General features: G+C 40.6%; 1 protein-coding gene across 4 annotated transcripts in view; it reads right to left on the minus strand.

Moving 5' to 3' along the window:
- Nucleotides 1-457: 457 nt before the first annotated feature.
- The window catches only part of LOC117351681 (kelch-like protein 3), a 92976-nt gene continuing 69506 nt past the window's right edge, over nucleotides 458-23927 (minus strand). For all 4 annotated transcript variants that reach the window (XM_033927332.1, XM_033927333.1, XM_033927334.1 and 1 more), the window contains 10 exons: nucleotides 19016-19125; nucleotides 17387-17503; nucleotides 15944-16093; nucleotides 11527-11644; nucleotides 10917-11114; nucleotides 9976-10077; nucleotides 7853-7981; nucleotides 6362-6502; nucleotides 2802-2945; nucleotides 458-2197 (listed from right to left, as the gene is read on the minus strand). In XM_033927332.1, the coding sequence (XP_033783223.1) occupies nucleotides 2169-2197; nucleotides 2802-2945; nucleotides 6362-6502; nucleotides 7853-7981; nucleotides 9976-10077; nucleotides 10917-11114; nucleotides 11527-11644; nucleotides 15944-16093; nucleotides 17387-17503; nucleotides 19016-19125 (1238 nt within the window). In that variant the 3' untranslated portion in view covers nucleotides 458-2168. The remainder of the gene's footprint in view (nucleotides 2198-2801; nucleotides 2946-6361; nucleotides 6503-7852; nucleotides 7982-9975; nucleotides 10078-10916; nucleotides 11115-11526; nucleotides 11645-15943; nucleotides 16094-17386; nucleotides 17504-19015; nucleotides 19126-23927) is intronic.

A 23927-nucleotide genomic window follows, 5' to 3' on the forward strand; every position in this document is an offset into this window, starting at 1 on the left:
GGAGATCGGGCGTGCACACCGCTGGCACTTCTTAAAACCGGGCTGCGGGGGCATGAATGGAAACACGGCCTCCGCAAAATCAAACCCCGAGGCCTGGATCGTGACAACAGGCCCCGCCGGGGCAAAGACAAAAAACGAAACAAAAAGAAAATATTTTTTTTTTTTTTTTTTTGGAAATGAAATAAAAAAGCAACCCGAAGGTAAATAAACGAAAAAAGAACGCGAGCGGGAAGGCAAAAAGAGGTTTTCAATCGGAGTTGAAAAACGCACGTCTTCTTCGCTCCGCGGAAACGAAGAAACTGGGGACCACGCTCTCCTCCGTCGGGCGGGAAGGCACTCGCGCACGCGCGGTGCGGCCAACTAGAACTTTCTAGTAAAAAGGTCCGTACCGTGGGCTCCGTCGGTGACGTCACCCTTGCGTAAAGAATATGCTGCCTGCTTGTCCTGGGATAACAGATTTTATGCCACTTATCCAAGAAATTAGCAGTGGATTTTACCAAGTCCATCTTAATAGCAGCTTATGGACTTTTATTTTAGGAAATTATTCAAACCTTTTTTGAACCCTACTAAGCTAACTACTTTCATCACAGTCCCTGGCAACAAATTCCAGACTTTAACTTCACATTGAGTGAAGAAATATTTTATCTGGTTTGTTTTAAATCTACTATTTAGTAGCTTCATTGCATGTCCCTCTAGGTCTAGTATTTTTGAAAAGAGTAAACAGACAAGTCAAGTCTAACCATTCCACTCCACTGAACTCGGTATTTTATTACAATATGATTTAGATAACTCCTTTACTAGCGAGTCTCCCAGTCCCTTGCATAGCTGCAGATGTACAAAAGGCATATTCACACATGTATTAACCAAGATGCTCATTCTGGCAGGTTATATAATATCTTACAAGTCAAACCCAATTAGAAGACAAAGCAATTTTTACCTCATATTGTCACATTTTTAATTTTTTTTTGTGCCAGAAATGCACAAAACATGTGTATATGGCTACACAATACACATGAGATTTGCAGAGTGTGACTGTTGCATGAGGAACCTATTCAGATCAAGAATATCAACAGAATTTCAATAGTCTTAAAAAGTATATTATAAAAAATACCTACATTCAAATTTTAGCTTCAAAGCTAATTTCTGATTCTGTTTTTTTAAAGGCAGTCTCTGAAAGTATCTGGCTCAGTATTAATAGTAAAAACAGAACATACATCAAAGTAGGTCACTTGCAAAAAACAAAAATGAAATAAAAAGGGAATATTGCAGCTGTTCCATAGTCCTTAACATTGCATAGCAGAAATGAGGTCATTTGGACTGCATAACACTGCAAGTTTTTTAAGTGACAGAAGGGATGTGCCGTCAATAAATATTCTTAGTGGATAGTCATACAGTACTAACTGTTTATCTTCATAAGAATCATATAATACATCTTCAGTGATCAAAAACAATCAAGCTAAAGAAATAAACGTAGCACAAGTCACCCAATAGTGCGTATGACAGAAGTAATGACAAATGCAGAGCATATTCCATCTGAATTTTGAACCACCTGCTTAACCTGTCCAGCTGACATGGGGCCAGTTAAAGCCCAGTTTAGTAGTTCTGTGATGCTCAAACCACTCTGAGGCAGATTTTGTAGGTTCTACCTTTCTGCCACTCCTCTTTCAGTAGTAATTTAATCACTTTAGTCCATCTCACAGATGTGAGAAGTAACAAAAGATTTCATGTTTAAAGGATATCTGAAACATCAGTAGTATAGAAATACAAACAATTTCAGTGTTTGGCTCCTATAAAATCTTCAGCTCCAATGTTAAAACCTTTTCCTGAAAATGCACAATCAAAACTTGCAAAAGGAGAGCTCCCTTTCCCGTTGCTTCTATCGACGAGGCCTGTGGCATCAGTGCACAAAAGGTATCTTCAGTAGTGCATTTATAGTAATATGTGCTTTATGCCCCCAGCTCCGAAGGGTCTTCACAAGAGTGGAGGAGGGTCTGCAAGGCTATGGCACCCATTGCAAAAGTTAAACAGTGTTCATTTGCCTTGCCTGAATCCATCATGTTAGGAGGGGGGGGCTTACGATGAGCTGGATACAGTCAAGTGTCAGTTGTCCTTTGAAAATCAAACTGTAATAACGTTGTATCAAGGTCTTTTATGGCTGTAAGCTTTGGTCACACTGGCTTATCAATCACAGCGACACCTAGTATAAAATAAGGTTGGGGGGAGGAGAAGAGAACATTTCTCTCTTAAAATGTCTACTTACTTACAGTGTAACATTTTATTTACAAATAATGAACTGGTCACCAAACCCCATGTCCCACCTAAGGAATAAATTGTCACATAGATGATGTCATCTATGCACCTGGTAATCAGTGAAGCCCAGACATATTCAACCGTCTATTACATTGCTGCAGTATAAAGGTAAAAACTAGGTGGCCCTTTGTCAGGGAACAGTCATTCAGGAACTTTTTCTATGGTGTCCAGGAAGCTGCTCTCCTACATGCTGCTGACTCCACACTGACCTCCCATGCTGTGCATTTTTGGGTGGCTTTGCTCCAGTGCCTGATGCATGCCTCCCCTTACAAGCCATTGACTGGTAGTCCTACTTTTGTTAGAGACCCTGAATTCCAAATTCACAAATACAAGGTGGAAAATCCAGAATTACGACCTGAACCAGCCTATAATTTTTTATTTTTGGAACGTGCCATGTAAGGTCTATAGCCAAATACAAATTCAGTTTGTATTCTTTTGTCAACCCAGTCCTGTTCTTAGAGGAAGTTTATAGAAATCAGTTTTCTGCTTACCTGCATAACTTCTTCCTGTGCTCATATTTGTTGGCAGCAATGTCCATTTGTCAGTGACAGGATTATAATATTCTACAGATGCCAAATTACAAGAGCCATCATCTCCTCCAACAACATATAAGAAGCCATTCACTGCACAGACACCTACAAAAAGCAATGGCAAAAAAAGGTTAAGTGCACAGAATCAAGTTTTACCTCATTTATTTGATTCTATTCTCAGCTTTGCCTTCTCTCCCCCCCCCTTAGAAATGCAGGGTAATGAGACAACCTAGCAAATCATCTCACGATGAAGGGAGCTGAGTAGCTGGCAAAATCATTCCATGATGTTGGCTACCAAAGAAAGAAGGGGGCTGATGTAGGGGATGTCATGGATGGAGCAGAAGTCCTAGGAGTATTAGAGCAGGCCAACACAGACTCATGGGCCAGAAATGCTAATCTTGTGCATTTCAAAATTAGCAATGTCAATTTGAGTTTAAAACTTTGCTCACTGCAGTCCTGTTTGGCCCTTCCTCTCTTTCACATCCAGTACCACAGAATTGCTCTGCAGTCTAATTCGTCTCTCTCTATTCTTTGTGTGATAGTTCTGTCAGCTCATCTTCTGGCCTTGTGGAAAGGGCACCATTGTGTCTCATGACCTTTACCATCAGCATATATCGCCACCTGTTGGCTAACCGCACTTCAGGTAAAATGGCAGCAAGACTCTTTCTGTGGTTACAATCAATGAGGTTTACATATTATATATAGGTACTCATTTTGTGCCTGGGGCAATTGAATTTGTACTGCTTCTAGTGGCACAAATTCTTGCTATTATTTTCAGACATTAAAGACTCTGTTCTATGAATGGTGCTGAAAAGTCAGCACTAACTAAAAACCACATTAGCATAACAAAACTTTATTTGTATACTGCAATACACTGCCACGTTTGATGCGGTTAACAGGAGTTAAGTAGAAGATCGTACATGAGAGGTGATGATACAAGTACAAATAACATAGGAGTACAAATAACAAAGGATCATGGCGAGGTCAAAGTCAAACACAATAGTGGTAAGGTAATAAATGAAGAACTCAAGCAATGAACAGAGTTTGAATCTCGGTACAGATATACATACGGAGACCTGAAAAGGCGAGAGTAGTGAGGGGGGGCTGGTAAGATTAGAATGAGCTTTTTCCTTTGTCTTGAGGAGTGTGAGAGACACGCAAAGAGGGCACGGTGCTCTACTAGGAATTTGTTGAACACGTATGTTTTTAATTCTTGTCTGAAATGCATCCATGACGAAGACAACCCTATAATGGGGAGTAATTCCATGCTGTAATGAGCTGCTTGATAGGATAGTAATTTTGTCATGTAAGCTTTTTTAGGTTTTCCTTGCAGGGAGGGGTAGGCAATGATGGAATTGGAATGCAGAAGACGGGTCGAGAGATTAAGCGCTATTCCAATGTTCTTAAAACCTGGGGGACCCCCAGCCAGTCGGGTTTTCAAGATATTCCTAATGAATATGCATGGGCAAGATTTGCATGCCTATCTACTTTTTGTGGTGGGCAATGGAGGATTAAGTGACTTGTCCAGGGACACAAGGAGCAGTGCTAGGATTCAATTCCACAACCTCAGGGTGCTGAGAAAGCAGCTCTACCATTAGGCCACCTCCTCAATAAGCACTATCAGCACACCCAAAAAAAGGTACAGCAAAGTAGCTTCTGGGCAGAGTTCATAGTAAATACACATTTCTTGGCTTTAATTTACACCAGTATTGCAGCCAAGTGAACTTTTACTAGAATTCACTTTGAAACTGTGAAGTTCAGTTGCTTTTTATCATCTGTGTAAACTTATATTGGTCATGTTGGCAACAGATGTCAAACAAACATTACACAAACATAACCGCTGCTATTCCAGTGAGACAAGAGGGGGTATGTTCCTATATAAGGCTCTGGTGAGATCTGTAGAATATTGTGTATAATTCTAGAGACTGCACCTTCAAAAATATATAAAACAGGATGGAGGAAGGCTACTAATATGGTTGGTGGTCTTAGTCATAAGGCATATGGGGACAGAAAGATTTCAATAAGTATATTTTGGAGGAAAAGCGGGAGAGAGGAGATATGAAAGTGACGTTTAAATACCTATGTGGCATAAATGCGCACGAGGCGAGTCTCAATTGAAAAGAAGCTCTGGAATGAGAGGGCATAGGATGAAGTTAAGAGGTGACAGGCACAGGAGTAATCTAAGAAAATGCTTTTTTACAGAAAAGGTGATAAGATGCATGGAATAGTCTCCCAGTAGAGGTGGTGGAGACAAAGACTGTCTGAATTTATGAAAGCATGGGACAGGCACGTGGGATCTCCTAAAGAGAGGAGAAGATGGTGGATGCTGCAGATGGGCAGACTGGATGGGCCATTTGGCCTTTATCTTCCATCATGTTCCAATATTTCTATAACCATAAAGTTCTATGACCTCACAATGAAGGTGGAAAGAGCCATAACCAATAGGGAGAGGAGGAGATAGTGGATGCTGCAGATGGGCAGGCTGGATGGGCCATTTGGCCTTTATTTGCTGTCATGTTTCTATGTAGGACTGCACCTTGAGTAGTGTGTGCAATTCTGGTCACCATATAGTGGAATCAGAAATGGTACAGAGAAGGGTGACCAAAATGATTGAGGAGGCAGAATGACACTCACATGAGAAAAAGCTAAAGAGGTCAGGGCTCTTCTGCATGGAGAAGATGCGGTGAAGATAGATCTGACAGCAGGTCTAAAGTCCTTAGAAGAGCGGCATGGGTAAATGCAAATTGATTTGTTTACTCTTTTCAAAAAAGTATAAAGACTAGGGGACACACCATGAAGTTACACAGAAAGACATCTAAAACAAAAAAATAGGAGAAAAGGTGTTCACTCAGATGTATAGTTAAGCTCTGGAACTCAGCCAGGGGATGTAATAAAAACAGTTAATGTAATAGTTTAATAAAAGTTTGGACAAATTCCTGGAAGAAAAGTCCATAAACCGTTAAGGTAAACCTGGGAAAATCACTTATCTCTGGGGTTAAGCAGCATGGAATCTTGTTACTTTTGGAAAGTAACAGATACTGTGACCTAACTTGGCCACGGTTAACAGAATACTTGGCTAGATGGATCTTTGGTCTCTGGTCTCACTCAGAAGGGTAACTCATTTTGTCACTTGCAGCTAGTTATATGATCCTGATTTATAAGAACAGCTTTTAAAATCTTCACTCTGGCACTTTGATGCACCTGTGCAACACTAGGTAACTCTCCCTTTGGACCAGGAGTTTTCAACCCAGTCCTTGGAACATACTAAACCAGTCAAGTTTTCAAGATGTCCATTAGATAGATTTGCTTACAGTAGAGGCAGGACATGCAAAATGTATCTCATGCATATTCATTATGGGAATCCTGAAAACCAGAATGGCTTGGTATATCCCAAGAACTAGGTTGAGACCCCCTCTTGTGGTTAAAACATGGATTTCACATTTGGGAGTCTGCTGTATATCCACAGGCCTGATTATTTTGCATCAAGTTGCGCTTGCACTGGCATACAGACAGTTTGTTACCTGCATTTCTTCGACACATATTCATGTCCGAGACCTGTTTCCAGGTGTTTGTCCCTGGGTCATACACTTCAACACTTTTTCTAACTAAAGGTCCATCATGGCCCCCAGCAGCATACAACAGTCCACTCAGGACACCAACTCCTGGAAATGCAAAGAAGCAAAAATCATGAACAGCTTTTTTGAAGCATTGAGTTTTAAACAAACCAGTAGGCAGGATTTCAAAACATGTTTTAACCCAGCTACAAAACACAAATTATTTTCTATTCAACCCCGCTTTTTTTTTTTTTTTTTTTGCTTCTTCATACTGCAGCTTGTGAATAAAGGCTCAGAACTCACACTGGGAAGTGGACCTCAACTTTAACCATTGCTAAATGGCTTTGACAATGTCACTATATCCCAATATGCCAACAATTAACTCTGTTGTAAACTCTGTATCCATCTTTCTATCTGTAGATAGAAATGTGCATCTATCATAAAATGGCTGCAGCTACCCTGTCTAGTCAAAGGGAGTGTGTGGCACAGGGGTTAAAGCTACAGCCTCAGCACCCTGACCTACGCTGCTCCTTGTGACCCTGGGCAAGTCACTTAATCCCCCCCATTGCCCCAAGTACATTAGATAGATTGTGAGCCCACCGGGACAGACAGGGGAAAATACTTGAGTACCTGAATAAATTCATTCAAACTGTTCTGAGCTCCCTTGGGGGAACGATACAGAAAATTAAATACAGTAGTTTGAATGCACTTTTTACATCATGAGCAGCTCTGAAAAGAATGTGAAAAAAGATAAATGGTAAAGGGTCACGGATCTTTCTGCAGTATAAGTAAATCAGTTAAATTTATTGTATAGGTATTTTCTCTGTCCCTAATGGGCTCAAAATCTAGCCAGAAAGAGGCAGATGTAGAAAGTTTCTCTCTTCTCCCAAGCTTTTAATGGAAAGAGCAACTAACTTGTTTGTCGCACACACAAAGATTAACACAGGCTGCATATACTGTAGCAGGACTTGCTGATCTACCCCCACTCTAGCTGAGTTTATATTCATGCATCTTTCTTTCTTATTTTCTAACTCCTATTACTCTCCGTGGTTCCCAAAACTGGCTCTGGAGGCACCCCAGCCACTCAGGTTTTCAGGATATTCACAATGACATTCATGAGAGATCTGCATGCAGTCGAGGGGTGCCTCCAGCACCAGGTTTGGGAACTATTGCTCTATCTTGTCTATAATGTTCCACCTTTGTTTACACCTTGTGCTATCTATTAAAAAGGTTTTATCGTCTATTGTGTCGACTATGTCATACCGTTATTGAATATTCTTACTGCTGTAATGGTTTATTCCCCATGTTTCACTTATTTTTGCTAAACACAACCTTGAATGAATTTCTTCAAAAAGGCAGTAAATAAATCCAAATACAATATTTATGTTTGTACATCTATGTAAAATGGATTTATGCAAAAGGGATTAAGAATAATCTGACAGTGCTATGATCACATACCTGCTCCACTCCGTCGGGTACTCATGTCAGCCACATAGATCCATTCATTCAAAGCTGGGTTATACTCTTCCACAGTACTAAGACACTGTCGAGATGCACCATCATAGCCGCCGACGGCATACAACTTCCCTTGAAGGAAAACAAAAAAAAAATCATGTAATGATCTTACTAAATCATGTCATGAACTTACTGTATTTTTCTAAATCTACGGTTTCAACCTAATCCTAAATCTCCCACCCCAAACACTGGGTTAAAGCGTGAGGGTATACAAACATTTTATACATAGTCACTGTATCCACCCTGAAAATAAGATGGTTTGGCAGGGGGGTGGGTGATGGAATAGGACCCTCTTGAACTACATAAGGTCTATATGTCTTCCCCTTATTTCTGTTGTACAATCATATTTGAAATAACTAAGTTCCCCTTTTATGAAACCATGTTAGGCTTCTTTATCATCGGCCACGGTGGATTAGCTCTGACACTTAGGAAGTGTATGAGCATCGGAGGTTTTATCACCATGGCCAGCAATAAAAAGGTCTCATGCGGCTTCATAAAAGGGGGGATAAAACAATTAAGATGGCAAATAAAGACTATACGACTCCTTCAGGCTGCCTCACAAATACACAGACTCTGAAGCACAGAAAAATGTCATCAAGCTGATAACACACACACTGGTAAAGGAACTCTCTCAAAAATTATGAAATGTGTCTCTTATGCTCCATCTGCGCAAGGGACACCACTGATGACGAACACATAAAAAATAAGACAGAAAACAAATGGGTAGAATTAGCTATACTACACTGATAATGTTTTGTGGTATGGCAGTCTTGCTGCTCAACTCCACAGGTCCTAAATACATGTGCCTTTAGAAGAGGCCAACTTAATGAACGGTGTCAGTGAGGCACAGGCTTAAAGCCTGCTTCACTCCCTCCCAGTGGCAACAAAAGTGCCCCATCTAGTGCTTCAGAAAACTGTCCCAGTGCAGACGGTTAGCAGTGGTTTCAGAAGAACAGGACAGCAAAGTTAAGCCTCGAGAGTAAGATCCTTCAATGTGCAGGAACCGAGAGGCTCAAAAGGAGGATGAACCAGCACGGAAAGAACCAGATTGAGATCCCAGGCCAGAACCGAAGGATGAACTGGAGGCTGGAGCAATTTTGCTGCTCTCAATAATTGAATCACATCCAGAGAAGAGGCCATACGCCCACCATGCAACAGATTGCAAAAACATAGTAACATAGTAAATGGAACGGTCCATCCAGTTTGCCCATAAGTTATACTGATTAAAAATACATGATTAGATTAACTTGCCTCCTCTTCAAAGCTGTACCCTGAGGGAGGACCAGGCAAGGCACCGGTCCAGGCCATCCTGCAAGAACTCCAAGATGCGAGGCAAAGATGCGTGAAGGGGAACCACACTATGTGCGGAATACCACTCCTCAAAAGAGATGCTAAACTTGCACATAAGCCCACGAGGTGGAAAGTTTCTGTGAACCTAAGAGGGTGGAGATCATCTTTTCTGAATAATCTCTTACTTAGCGTTCCCAAAAGGGACCCAGATCGAACACTGGAATGGGACCCTGAATCAGAAGGTCTGGCGAGAGGGGCAGTGGAAGAGGATCTGCTACGAGAAGATGAACCAGATCTGCAAACCATGGGCGCCTGGGCCAGTCCGGAGCCACCAGGATCATGCAGGCCTGCGTGCCGAGCAATGTGAAGAACTCTGCTCACCAGTGGCCACGGAGGAAAGACATATAGCAGGCTGTCCATCGGCCAAGGCCGCACAAGAGCGTCCAGACCCTCGGCCTAGTAATCCCCTGCGATGACTGAAGAACCTCGGTGCTTTGGTGTTGATGCTTGTGGCCACGAGGTCCATGACCAGCCAGCTCCAGGCCTGAACAATCAACTCAAAGGCATACCACTCCACCTGCTGGAGACGGAGAACAGTGATTGTAGCTGGGACTGCACAGCCCACTTATACTACAGCCAATGTCTCAGTCTCCATCTGCTAGCAGAGGCATGTAAAACCATCCATTTCTGTGCTGGGCTGAAGGAACGCTAAAGAAAAGGAGGTTAGGGCATCTGAGGGTACTTTGCATAATGCACTTTATTTTTTTACATCTTACCATTTACAACTCCAACCCCAACACTGCTTCTTCTGGTGTTCATGGGCGCCACAAAAAACCATTCATTGGTCTTGTAGCTGTATGTCTCTACAGATGCTAATCCTATCAAAAGAGAACTTGCGTTTCAGAAAGGTGAAATCCCAGGACAGCATATTTTGAGCAGCATTATGTAATAAAAGCTTTTATTGGGACTCACTGTGCATTATTCACATCTTTATGTTAGACATTAAATACACACTTAATGCAGCAAAAATGGCCTAACAGGACACATTGAAGAATTCCGCATTAGTTTTTACGTGCGCATGCTAAATATTTGGGGGGAATTTTATTTTTGGCGGGCATGTTAGGGCAGAGTGTGGCTAGCATATGGTTAATGCAGGAGCCCTTACCTTGAACAAATAGATTGCAACAAGTGCTGCATCAGTTTTGTTTAAAACAGCCACAATCTAATGTGGTATACCAATTGTTTTAAATAAATATACAGAAATCTGGCATTTGCATTATTGTAGTAGGTCCATGCAGGGCCCCTGAGACACAAAGCCAGGCCTGGAGAAAACAATCTTCAGGGCCCTCGTGCCACCACCTCCCAGTCAGCATATTCATTGTTCTGCCCTGCCCTCGGGTCATCCCCGCTCCTCTTCCTTGCTGTCCCCCACCCCTCCTCCAACGTATAATACTTCTGGGTCCCCCCTTGAAGGCTAGGCCTGGGGAATCTTGCCCCCTGCCCCTTCTCAACAGCCATGGGTCCTTGCATAATGAGGTTCAATACAGGAACAAAATGCAGGAATAATGCCAAGTGTTAGGACAGTGCAATATACTGGCTGAGGAATGAATTAACAGACAATTTTCTTGCAAAAGGGGTCCTGGCAGTGCAGGCAGATTTTTTTTTTTTTAAACTACTGTCTTGGCTTACTCCACAGCTCAGTGTTATTTGGTAGTACCTGTGCTTCCATCAAATCCACCAACGGCATAGAGAAGATCATTTAACACAGCTGCACCTAAAGTGCTTCGTCTTTCCTGCATACTAGCAATGGAGATCCATTGGTCTTTTACACCATCATAGACGTCGACTGTACGCACTCGTAAGGACCCATTAAATCCACCCACAGCATAAATGTTTCCTGCCATGTATACCACGCCTGTTAAAAAGGGAACAGAAGACACTACATTGATATTGGTTCCTAGAAGGAAGACTGCACAGAGTTTGGTAAGAACAGACATTCTAGGCACGATTTACTGAGGCTCCCCACACACACAATTACTCCCTTAATTCTAAAAAGTCACATACCCAATTTCATGCTTAGCACGCAAAGTTGAGCGTGCAAGTTAAAAGGTCAGTTGCACATATAAGTTTAATGAGCAGCTAATTAAGCATTAATGCCCACCACACTCGTCCAGATTTTAGAACAGATCACACTAGCCAGCTTTATTCTATTTATAAGTTGTGTTAAGAAAATTTCCATTCTTGATGTGCAAAACACATGCCTGCCACACAGAATTTCGGTTCAGATGCGATGTTTACATCAGCGTATTGGATTCACGCTGGGGTACCTGCTCGGCATCGCCTCGAAGGGAGTTCTGCAACCTGATCCCAGCGGTCCTTTTCAAAGTCATAACACTCCACACTACGAATGGCTTTTGGTGCCTGTCCACCAACAACTATCATGACCTGGAAGAGGAGCACAGCAATTTTACACATGAAGAACTATTAGTGCACAGGTCAAAGTCTTCCAGCAGTAGCCACAATAGCTACCTCTGCAAATTCTGACACGCACACAGATCTGTCTGCCGTGTGTGGTACTGCTTTTTGTGGTCCTTCATTTGTATACATGATGGACATTTCTCTCCTGGCTTTTTCTTCCACTGCTTTATTTACAAAAAAAAAAAAAAATTCTAACCCACTCACTAAAATTAAAGGCAAGATGCATCAAATTTACATATAAAACTAGATTGAATTATGAACTGTTTTTATGTATTCATAAGACCTGCATAAGCAAGTATGTTTTCAGCCTACTCCAAGAAACATTTAGATCAGGAAACAGCTTCTTGTATCTTTTGGAAATGCACTGCATAAATCAGGAACAAATATGGAAAATACTCTTGAGCACATCACTTCTTTTAAATGCAGTTTCCAACACAAATAAAATATATGTATACATGTCATGCTTCCTATTCCTTTTTATTGAAAGAACCACTAATGTAATAAGAAGGCAATGTTATGGAAAGAAAAAAGCTGAATAAAAATCACTGTACAAAAGAAATGTTCTGTAGCAAGTTTAACATGGTACAGGAAAGTTAAAGCCTCATCTACTGCAACTCACCTGTCGAGAGAGAGATGGATGCTAACTGAAGAAAAACTAACAAAAATCATAAATACATATATACTAACAAAAAGTACAAATCAAATTCCAGAAAAATACCACAAGATGGGGCTGAAAAGCACAGCAGTGGCCACCTTTAGACCTGACCATAAAAGGAAAATTTCAGCAATAGGAACATTAGAACAGTGCAAAAATTGCTTTCTGCTGAGAGTAGAAGTTAATAGAGAATGACACGGTGACAAAATTCATCACCGTTTCTGTCTCTGTGGATAAACGCGGGAAACCATCTCCATGTCATTCTTTAAGGAGAGAGGGAAGATTCAGAGTATGAATGAGCGCAGAGAGAGAGAGAAAACCTGCAGATAATGTACACTGCTTTGACTATACCACAAAGGTGGTATATCAAAACCTAATATCCTTTAGATGCAATAAGGGAAATGAGGACGGAATTCACATCAATGTAAATTTGGCAATTGGGTATTAAGTGACTTGCCCTAGATCAGAGTTTCTCAACTTCTTCAAGCCAAGTACCCCCTAAGTCTAACAAATATCAACCGAGTACCCCCACCCAAGTTCTGCCCTTGACCCCATCCATCTATTTTTCATATACACGCAATATAATCTTATTAATACATAATGGTAACCACTAAATTAAAAAACAAAAAACAAAAAAAAACACAATGTACACTGTACACAGAGAAAATGTTAATAGTTTATATTCGGGGGGGTTTTCAAAGATGTCAAGGTAGATAACTTTAACATATGCAATGTCACCTCAATAACAACTATAGAAAAATAGACAAACATAGTGCAAAATATAGGCAGCAAATATAAATTCTCAAAACTGACAGATCTATCACTAAGTTGAAAATAAAATAATTTTTCCTACCTTTGTTGTCTGGCGATTTCATGAGTCTCTGGTTGCACTTCCTTCTGACTGTGCATCCAATATGTCTTTCTTTCTGCCTCCTGCACGTTTACTCTCCTCCAGACCTCATTCCCTTCACCCAACCAACATCTTTCTCTGTCCCTTCATGAGCCAATTTTTCTTCTTCTCTCCTCCACCCCCATTAGTAATATGTCTTCCTCTCTCTCTCTCTCATTGTCCTCCCTTGCTGCAAAGGGAGTAGGAAGAGAGAGATCCAGGGTTCATCTCTCCCACTCCCTCTACTGCAACATCCAACAGTTCTCCCTCTCATCCTTCTATTCCCCATGCATCTTTACCTCACACCTCTCTCTCTCTATGCCCAATATTCCTCTTTCTTCCTTTCCCCATGTGCACCATCTTTCCCCCTCACACACACTCATGCCCAGTTCTCCCTTTCTATTCCCTCCCTATGTCACAAGTTAGTGCCCCCTTTCTCCTTCCCTTCTGTGTCCCATATTCGTGTCCCCTCCCTTCTGTGTCCCAATGCGCTCTTCCCCCCTCCTTTCTCCCTTTGTCCCAGATCATTTCCCCTCTCTCAATTACTTGCTCGCTCCAGGGCAGCACTCACTTCATTCAGGGCTGTCCAGCTGGGCTGCTCCTTTTGCTTTCAGCGGCACTTGTTGCAGGGATGCGCGGGCAGCGGTTCACACGTTACATGTGGCTGACCCACAAGCCTTCCCTATGACGTCAGCTCTGACGTTGGAGAGGTTTCATGTGAACCATTGCAGCATGTGAACCATTGCAGGCGCATCCCTGCAACAAGTGCTGCTGAAGGCAGGAAGGAACAGCCACCTGGAAGGAGTTAACTGTGATCCCCTGCTGACCCGGAAGGCTTTCCTCTGATGTCAGCTCTGACATCGGAGGGAAGCCTTCTGGTCGGCTTCAGTGAAGGGGGATGAGCAGGAAGGAGGGCATGGGATTCGCAGCGGCGGCCAGAGGAGGAAGGGGGGGTGGGAGACCCACGCAGTGCTGCGTATCCCCAACAAGGGTTCCTAAGGGTACACATACTGCATATTGAGAAACACTGCCCTAGATCATAAGAGCTGCAGGATTTGAATTGGGGCTTCTCTAGTTCTCATACTGCTCTTCATATGTGATTTACAAAAGGCCATGCTTATCTGGAAAAAATGGTGTGTGTGGGTATGTGGTGGTGGTGGTGGTGGTGGTGGGGAGGGGGGTTGGTAGCCCATGGTGATGGTTAAGTTTACTGTATCTTATGTGCCATTGACTTGTGTTTGAGTCTTAGCGACTTGATGAATTACAGAGCTAGAAAGAAATCAGTTTTGTGCTCCAGCATCATTCCCATGGTTGTTTTCAACATGCCCAGCCATCTGATTGCAGGTCACCCTCTTTGCCTGGCTCCTTCAATCATCCCAAACAATGTCCTTCTCCAATGATCTCTCTTCTGTCAGTGACCAAAATAAGACAGTCGAACTTCATCACTTGGGCTTCGAGTGACATAGCCGGTTTGATCTCTTCCAGAATCAATTTGTTAGTTCTTCTGGCAGTCCACGGCGCACCTAAAATCCTTCTTCAGCACCAAAGCTCAAATGAATCAATCTTATTTCTGTCTTGTTTCCGTAGCGTCTAACTTTTGCATCCGTAATAGACTAGTGAGAAAATGAGTGCATGGACAAGTCTAATCTTTGTTCAGAGTGTTATCTCCTTGCCTTTGAATATTTTGTCAATGTTTACTACTACTAATGAATGTTAATGGATCTTTCTTTGTGATCTAATTATGTAAACCAAATTGAACTCCTATTTTTAAGAGATGATTCGGTATATAAGACTTAAGGCCTCTTCTATCAAACTAGCTGAATGGCCCGTGCTGCTCCTGACATTCATAGGAACTCTGAGCGTCGGGAGCAGCGTGGGCCATTCAGCGTGGCTCATCGTGCTACAAACTGCTAGTGCAGTTTGATAAAAGAGGCCCTCATATTTAGATTAGGTTTCTGTAGTGTAGGTTATTTGGCAACATTAATTATTCTTTATTCACCATCTCGGACTCTTTGTTCATTAACAGATAATAGACTCGTTATTCCTCATCCCTCAAAAACGAAATGGGAAACCAGACATTCAGCATTCTTTGCTATTGCACCAGCATTATGGAATTCATTACTCTTAAAATCTATGCTTAGAATCTTCATTTACTAAATTTGGGGTACTTTTAAAAACCTATCTTTTTGAATGAGCATTTACCAACTTATAAAAAGAAGACGTAATGGAGAGCATACCTTTTTCGTAGCATTAGGTTCTGAAAGTTGATGTCCCTGGAATAAACAATGATTTCTATCCTATTTTATTAATGGGGTTCTATTTCTGTTTTATAAATTATTTTTATTGCAAACCGCCTTGAATTGTGCCGCAACTTGAGGTGGTTTGTAAAGTTTAATAAACAATATACAGTAGCACTACACATATTATATGTATGTACTTTGTCTCTAGTAGGCTCACAATCTAAGTTTTAAACCTGGGGCAAAGGAAGATTAAATGATCCACCCAAGGTCACAAGGAGTTGTAGAGGGAATTGAACCCAGTTCACCAGGACCAAAGTCCACTGTATGGATCATTAAGCTACTCCTCTGCTCTGTGATGGTTAGAACCTACTGACTAAAGCTGGTGTCTGCCTAATGGTTAAGCGGGCTCCAATAACATGAAAAGCAAAGTGAATTACAGACCATGCCCCTCCCCCTTCATTACAAAGTTGTGGTTATCTTACCTTTGGCAAATTGATTGGAGTTCTTGGTTTTGTTCTAGGATTTTTTATTAATAGCCTCTGATCCACTGGAAGTAAATGATACTTCATGGCCTCAATTAGGAAGTCCTTACAAGTATTATTGTTTTTTATTAAAGTTTCTTCCTCGACAGTCTGGGGATAGGAAGATAATTTTAGTCAAGGGGAAATCTTGCCTCACCAATCAACTACATTTCTTTGAAGAGGTGAATGAACATGTGGATAAAGGTGAAACGGTCGATATTGTGTATCTGGATTTTCAAAATACTTCATGAAGAACTTCTGAAGAAATTAGAAAATCATGGGATAGGAGGTAATGTCCTATTATGGATTAAGAATTGGTTGAAACATAGAAAAGAGGAGGGTAAAATGCTCATTATTCTCAATGGAGAAGAGTAAACAACACACATTATTTTAAGTAGAAGGGTGTCTACACATCCATCACAGTAAAAAAACAAACAAACAAAAAAACCCCCCAAAAACATACAAATTAAAGAAATATGAATAGATGATCCTACTGAGCTTTGCCAACACTGAGGTACATTTTCAAAAATTTAAGATCTGAATACAAAGAGTTGTGCTAACCTATGTGTTTGGCCACCTAAAAATGTGCCTGTAATTTCACGCAAAAAAAGGTCTTGTGTGAGGAAGAGATGAGCATGTGAAAAATTTGAAGTGGAGAATGGCACGGTGACAAAATTCATCACCGTTCTCATCATCGCGGATAACCACAGGAAACCATCCCATGTCATTCTTTAGTGTCTATCTCAACCTCAGTCCTTCTATACCAGCATTCTTCAATGCAAGGCTTGAGGGTCAGCGGCTGGGCCCATTCATACTCGGATTCTTATGTGAGTCAAGTATAGGATAATGAAGCCATTGTGACATCACTTATGAGGTTGGCTCTTATTGGTGGAATGAAGCATTATGACATCACAGTATAAGCTCTGGATACCAGAAAACTGTCATTCTTTAGTGTTTCAACCTCAGTCCTTCTACACCAGCATTCTTCAATGCAAGGTTGTGGCCTGTCACACTCTGATTCTTCCCTTAAAGAATGACATGAAGATAGTTATCCACAGGGATGAGAACAGGGACAAATTTTATCACTGTGTCATTCTCTAATTTGAAGGACAATTTTACAAATTGCAGAACGGAGAACTGTACGGGAATTTTGCGGAACATGTCAGTTAAAATGATGGCTGCATATGAATACTAAACGTTCCCTAACCATACTTCCAGGTACACATCAACTTTGTTTGGATAAACTTTCACACAGGCTATACGCACATATGTTAAAAAGGAGATGAAATTCAATAACTTGAAATTTTCTGTTTGTGTGTAAATGGATAGCTGCTTCCCTTGGGGCCTAGGTAGGTTTGTGAGTGAAGCGCCATCAGAATTACGAATGCAGCACATTGAACTAACCTGTACCAAATAATCCCTGGGGAGAAGGGGCAGACGGACATGTTCCATCAGCTTGGCCATAAACTCTAAGCGTGTGTCCTTCTCATAATTTATCCACGAGATGACTGCTTCAAATACCTGATGAAGACAGAGCAATTCAGTTAACTCAGTCTCAATTTTGCAGTAAAATTACAGAAGTGCGAATTTTACTACAAAGTGCACAATAAAGGAAGTGTTAGGAAAGACATGAACCATCCAAAACTTCTCAGCTAAGTGTACTACCACATTAAATTTTTATATCAGCCAGTAAATAAACACAGGTTGTAAGTGAGCTTGCCAGTAATTCTGTTCCAGATTTATGCCTACTCAGCCATTATGCCATATGCCCACACTTGCTGAATGCTGGCGAGGTCAACAGTGAGGTATGCCTCTTTTTTATGGGTGTTATAGACCTCTCTCCTATTATTCTGTTGACTCTCTCTGAGACTTGATAAAGTAGTTGTGTAGTTTGTCTACATGGAAACTGACATACTGCCTTTAAATCATAAAAAAAAGAAGTCATAACAAAACAGTTCACATTTTAAAACTTTGAAATTTATCAGAGGAAGTAGAGCAGAAAAAAAGAGAGACAAGGGGAAAGATGAGGTATAAATAGGAGGGAAGGAGGAATGACCATGCACAAAGAAACCCCATATCATCCCTGCCCCAAATTAAAAAAAAAAAATTTGACTGGAGGTTCCACTCAAGCAGAGAGAGAAATGTTAACTGCAAAAGTCATGGCTTAAGTTGTCTAATTTGAAATGTTTTCCGTATTAATTATATTTCTGAACGATACCACCATTTTCTTGACAAGTTCTTGATTGTTTTGTAAACTTGCTAAAGAAAAATAAAACCTTAATACACTCAGCACAATCATTAACGACACAAGTTCTTTTAGAATAATTGCTCATTTTTCATGGTTCCATTCTGTGTTGGTAGATGCTATGAATAGTGAGATTCTTCTAAAGTTTATTTTATTAATGAAACTTGAAAACCATCTTTACCATTTTTTTAAATAAAAAATCTGTTAAGGAACTGGAAAATATGTAAAGCAAAAACAAAATTTCATGGTTGTTTTTGAATACATGAAGAGTAAGAGTAATTTTAGAACAGAACAGATCTTTTAGGTTGGGAGGGCACGAGGCCACCTATTTCATCACTGAAAAGCTGCAGAAATCACAGATAAAGTGAAGCAGTGGAATTAAGGAGCTGGGGTACTGTGTCTGTGAATTTTATAGAGTACCACAATCACGCCTCTGCCAGCACTCCACCCCCCACACATCTACTCCAGATTCAAGAAAAACCATGCACATTTCTCGTCAGTGTGCATACTTTTAGAGATTTGGGCGAGGAAGAGGTAATGTGTCATTCTATGCACTTATACTGTGATATGCCTACAAATTCCTTAGTAAAAGTTACTCTTTGCAAGATCATAGAAATCTTTATTAACATTGTTTAAAGTATTTTTTTGATAGGGAACATATGTCCTCTCTCCTTTACTGGTAAAATAAAACTGAGCAGTTTCACTGTATATTCCTAGTACAAAAGATGTGGAATGCTCAGTTAAACAATAATAGTCCCAAAGTGCTACGTTTTCCGGTTCTACTATACCTTTTCTTCTGAAGAAACAGTGAGCTTGTCACTTGATATCAAGCTGCAGACTTGGTCCAGACTGAGACTAAGAAATTCTTCACCCAACATCACCTCTGGGAAGTGCTGTTCTGTTGAAGAGCGACATAGGTCAAAAATAAGAAGAACAAAAAAATAAACACCACCACTGTGGCTAACACGATCAATGTCAAAGCAGTTATGTTCACTCACTCTAGCTTGCTGCTACCAAAAAAGAAATGCAAAAATACAAAACTTGATTCACTGCCACTATTATAAAACAAAAACAATATACAGGATTGAAAGTTTTAAACACTTATTTGTCTACAGAACCCTGCTCTATCACTGTGGATTAAACTTTTAAAGGCGCTGCGCCAGCCATCAGCTTCCATATGATTACTATTATTTACAAGGCACTACCAGGGATATGCAGAGCTTGCTCTTGATGTTACTGCTAATGCTTTTTTCTTTATTAAAAAAAAAAAAATAAGAAGAAATTAACATACGAGACTAATACTGAATCAGTAAAACAGAAAAAAATAAACACAGATAGTATCATATAAGGACAAAAAAAAAATAATCCTCTGGTATGAGGCCAGTTCAAAAAAGGCTTAACGCAATGTACATGAAGTAGTATTATGATTATTATTCATTTAGCACTAGGGGCATTCAGAGATAAAGAAATTAAGTTCTTAACATAGAAATATGATGGCAGAAAAAGGCCCATCCAGTCTGATCATCCTCTCTCTAAGAGATCCCACGTGCCTATCCTACACTTTCTTGAATTCAGACATGATCTGTCTCCACCACCTCTTCTGGGAGACTGTTCCACGTATCTACCACCCTTTTTGTATAAAGGTATTCCCTTAGATGACTCCTGAACCTATAACCTCAACTTCGTCCTATGCCTTCTTATTCCAGGGCTTCCTTTCAAATGAAAGGGACTCGACTCGCGCACATTAACGCCACATAGGTATTTAAATATCTCTTATCATATCTCTCCTCTCCCACTTTTCCTCCAAAGTATACATATTAAGATCTTTAAATCTGTCCCCATACGCCTTATAATGAAAACCATGCATCATTTTAGTAGCCTTCCTCTGGACCAACTCAAACCTTTTTATATCTTTTTGAAGGTGCAGTCTCCAGAATTGTATGCAACATTCTAAATGAGGTCTCACCAGAGTCTTATACAGGGGCATCAATGCCTCCTTTTTCCTACTAGCCATACCTTTCCCTATGTACCCTAGCATCCTTCTAGCTTTCGCTGTCATCTTTTCAACCTGTTTGGCCATTTTAAGATCATCACATACAATCACACCCAAGACCCACTCTTCTGTCATGCACATAAGTTCTTCACCCCCTAAACTATACCGTTCCTTTGGGTTTTTGCAGCCCAAATGCATGACCTTGCATTTCTTAGCATTAAATTTTAGCTTCTAAATTTCAGGCCATTCTTCAAGCTTTGCTAGGTTTTTCTTCATGTTATTCACACCATCCTGGGTCTACTCTAATGCAGATTTTGATATCATTCGCAAAGAAACAAATCTTACACGACAGCCCTTCAGCAACATCACTTATAAAAATATTAAAAAGAACAAGCCCAAGAACATAACCTTGAGGCACACCACTTGTATCATCTCTTTCCTCAGAGCGATCTCCATTGACCACTACCCTCTGTTGTCTTCCACTCAACCAGTTCCTGACCCAGCCTGTCACTTTGGGGCCCATCCTGAGGGCACTTAGTTTATTTATTAGATGTCTGTGTGGAACATTTTCAAAGGCTTTGCTAAAATCTAAATACACCTCATCTAGCACACTCCCTCTATCCAATTCTCTGGTCACCCAGTCAAAGAAATTGATTAGATTTGTCTGACAAGACCTACCTCTAGTGAATCCATGTTGCCTCTGGTCCTGTAATCTACAGGATTCCAGAAACATCACCATCCTCTGTTTTAAAAGCGTTTCCATTAATTTGCTTACCACAGAAGTCAGACTTACTTCTTCCTTAATTCCACTTTTGTGGAGAGGGACCACATCTCCAGTCCTCCGGTACCAGTCCCAACTCTAGAGATTCGCTGAAAAGGTCAGTCAGTGGAGCTACCAGAACTTCCCTGAGTTCCTTCAGCACCCTCAGATGTACACCATTCGGGCCCATCGCTTTGTCTACTTTTATTTTAGCTAGCTCCTCTGAAAATCAATCAGGGTCTATTATTCCTCCATCCCTGTTCACGTTTGTCTTCTGCGGTCCCACTCCCAGCGCTTCAGCCATGAACACAGAACAGAAATATTTGTTAAGCAAGTTGGCCTTTTCTTTATCAGCTTTTACATATTCCTCCACCTTTGAGTCTCACAATGCCACTTTTGTACTTCTTCCTATCACTAATATATTTTTAAAAATGTCTTTGTCTCCCTGTTTTACCTTGTCAGCTATTTTTTCTTCCTTTTGCACCTTTCCTTTCCTTACTACATGACCAGCCTCTCTTAATTTTTCCAGACATTTTTGCCTGTCTTCCTCTTTCTGTGATCTTTTGTAGTTTATGAAAGCTAACCTCTTATTCCTTACCTTCTCAGTTATTAGTTTTGAGAACCAAGGGGGCCTTCTTTTCCTCTTACTTTTACTTATATGCCTAACAAAAAAGTTTGTCGCCCTTACAATTGCTCCTTTCAGTTTTACCCACTGCATTTCGCTCCTTCCAGACGTTCCCACCCAAACAACAATTCCTTGACGTAAACCTCCATCCGAACAAAGTTAGTTTTTTTTAAAGTCTAGAACCTTTGCTTTTGAATGAGCCCTTTCTATACCCATCTTAATATTAAACCGTACCATGCAGTGATCACTGGATACCAGATGATCACCCACTGTAACATCAGAAACACTTTCCCCGTTTGCAAGTGCTAAGTCAAGTATGACCCCATCCCACGTGGGTTCCATTACCAACTGCTGGAACAGTTTTCCTTGTAGAGAATTCAGGATCTCCCTACTTCTAGGGCTTATAATCTAGTCAAGACCAACAGAAAAGATATAGACAAGGAAAAAAAAAACAAAAAGAGACTAACCAGCTTATAGATAAAACAAGGTGGCCATGACAGTGAAGAACGAAAGGGCCCTTGTACTAAAGTGTACTAAAATTTGCAGTTAATTCATTTTTTTTCCTTTTATCACTTTTCATTAACACTCAAAGCATATTCTTTGACAGGACATATAAACAAAGTTATCACCAAAGAAAATTGGAAAAATATTTATCATTATTCTACAGTCCTCAACTTTGGGAGGGCAAGAAAGAAAACTCCTAGGGAAAAGGAAATTACATGAATTATCAATGAGAAAACAGAGCAGAGTACTCTCCAGCGAATTAAATATTGGACTTAAGTTATCCTGTTTCTTCCTGAGTTATCATTGAGATTCCTTTACCTTCTAGAAAAAAACGCAACTGAGCTAGGTCTTAAAAATATATTTTATTACCCTGATAACAAAACATTTGCATGGAAATAACTTTATCGCACCAAGAGAAATAATTTTATTGTGGTAATAAAGAAACTCCTTCCTTCTAGCTTGGGTCCACTTTGAGACATCTGGATATATAGCCTACAGTTAATGCATTTTAACGTAAGAAATGCAAACTTTACTTTGTATAGAGTGTTTTTCCTTTTTTTTTTGTAAGTTGTGTGCTAATTTTACTATTAACGTGCTGTACCTAAAGAGTTAACACGGAGCAGTTAAAACCTCTCACTTAAGAGGTACCAAGTGCTCCAGTTTAACTCTCAATTATCCAGTTAGCACCCAGTAAGTATAATGTGGGCTTCCATACCCCGCTTTCCCTGCCCATGCCACACCACCTCAGGGAAAATTCAGAAAAATATGTGGTTTAAACGCATAGCAACAGTCAAGCACTCACCCACCCCCAAAAGGGGGATGTATGTTCCCGCAATAGGTATGTACTGGCTGTAAGGAAGTAATATATAGGGGGTTTCAAGTCCTTCACTAATCCAAATCCAGTGCAAGATTTATTAAAATCCACTCCTATATTAGCTTTCATCAACGCAGTATCAGTTATTAGGTCTCACCACATGAACTGGGACTTGTAAATAATGCATGCTGGCTTGAAGTCAACACCATTTAATGGATCTAGCTTAAAACTAATCAGCTCAAGGTTTCCTACAGTAGAATCCTGCAGGGCCTGTTGACTTTCACCTTGTCATTTTAATCAATCTTGCATTTGCTCCTTTGCTGCTCTTCATTACTGACATCACATATCACAACAGTACCCTTCTCACTTTGTGGGATATACAGTCAAACATTGGATAACGAGTAACTTGGTGTGCGAGCGTTTCGCAAGACGAGTAAAACATTTTATTAAATTTTAACTTGATAAACGAGCACTGTTTACGTATACGTAATACGCGCCTCAAGACATTGCAACAGTTCAAGCGGGCACATCTTACGCTGAGTGCGGCTGAATGTAATAAAAGTGTCATGCCCAGTTTACCCGCAGTTCAAGCACACACTACATACAGTATTTTGTATTAAAGTTTTTGGGTTGTGGAACGAATCATCTGAGTTTCCATTATTTGCTATGGAGAAATTTGCTTTGATATACGAGTGCTTTGGATTACAAGCATGCTTCTGGAATGAATTATGCTCGCAAACCAAGGTTTTACTGTACTGTGAATACCTTGGGTGGGATGTCCAGTATTTTGCCTCTTTAAGAACTAAATATCCCATCTAATTTGGATGAGAGGATCTCTCTCTTTCTAGGTTTGATGAGAGTGGTAGAGAACTGGAATGCTCTTCCGGAGTCTGTTATGAGGGAAAACACCCTCCAGTGATTCAAGACAAGGTTGGACAAGTTCCTGCTGAATCAGAACGAACGCAAGTAGGGCTGGTCTCGGTTAGGGCACTGGTCTTTGACCT

Source organism: Geotrypetes seraphini, chromosome 18 (genome assembly GCF_902459505.1).
Source record: "Geotrypetes seraphini chromosome 18, aGeoSer1.1, whole genome shotgun sequence".
Taxonomy (NCBI): Eukaryota; Metazoa; Chordata; class Amphibia; order Gymnophiona; family Dermophiidae; genus Geotrypetes; species Geotrypetes seraphini.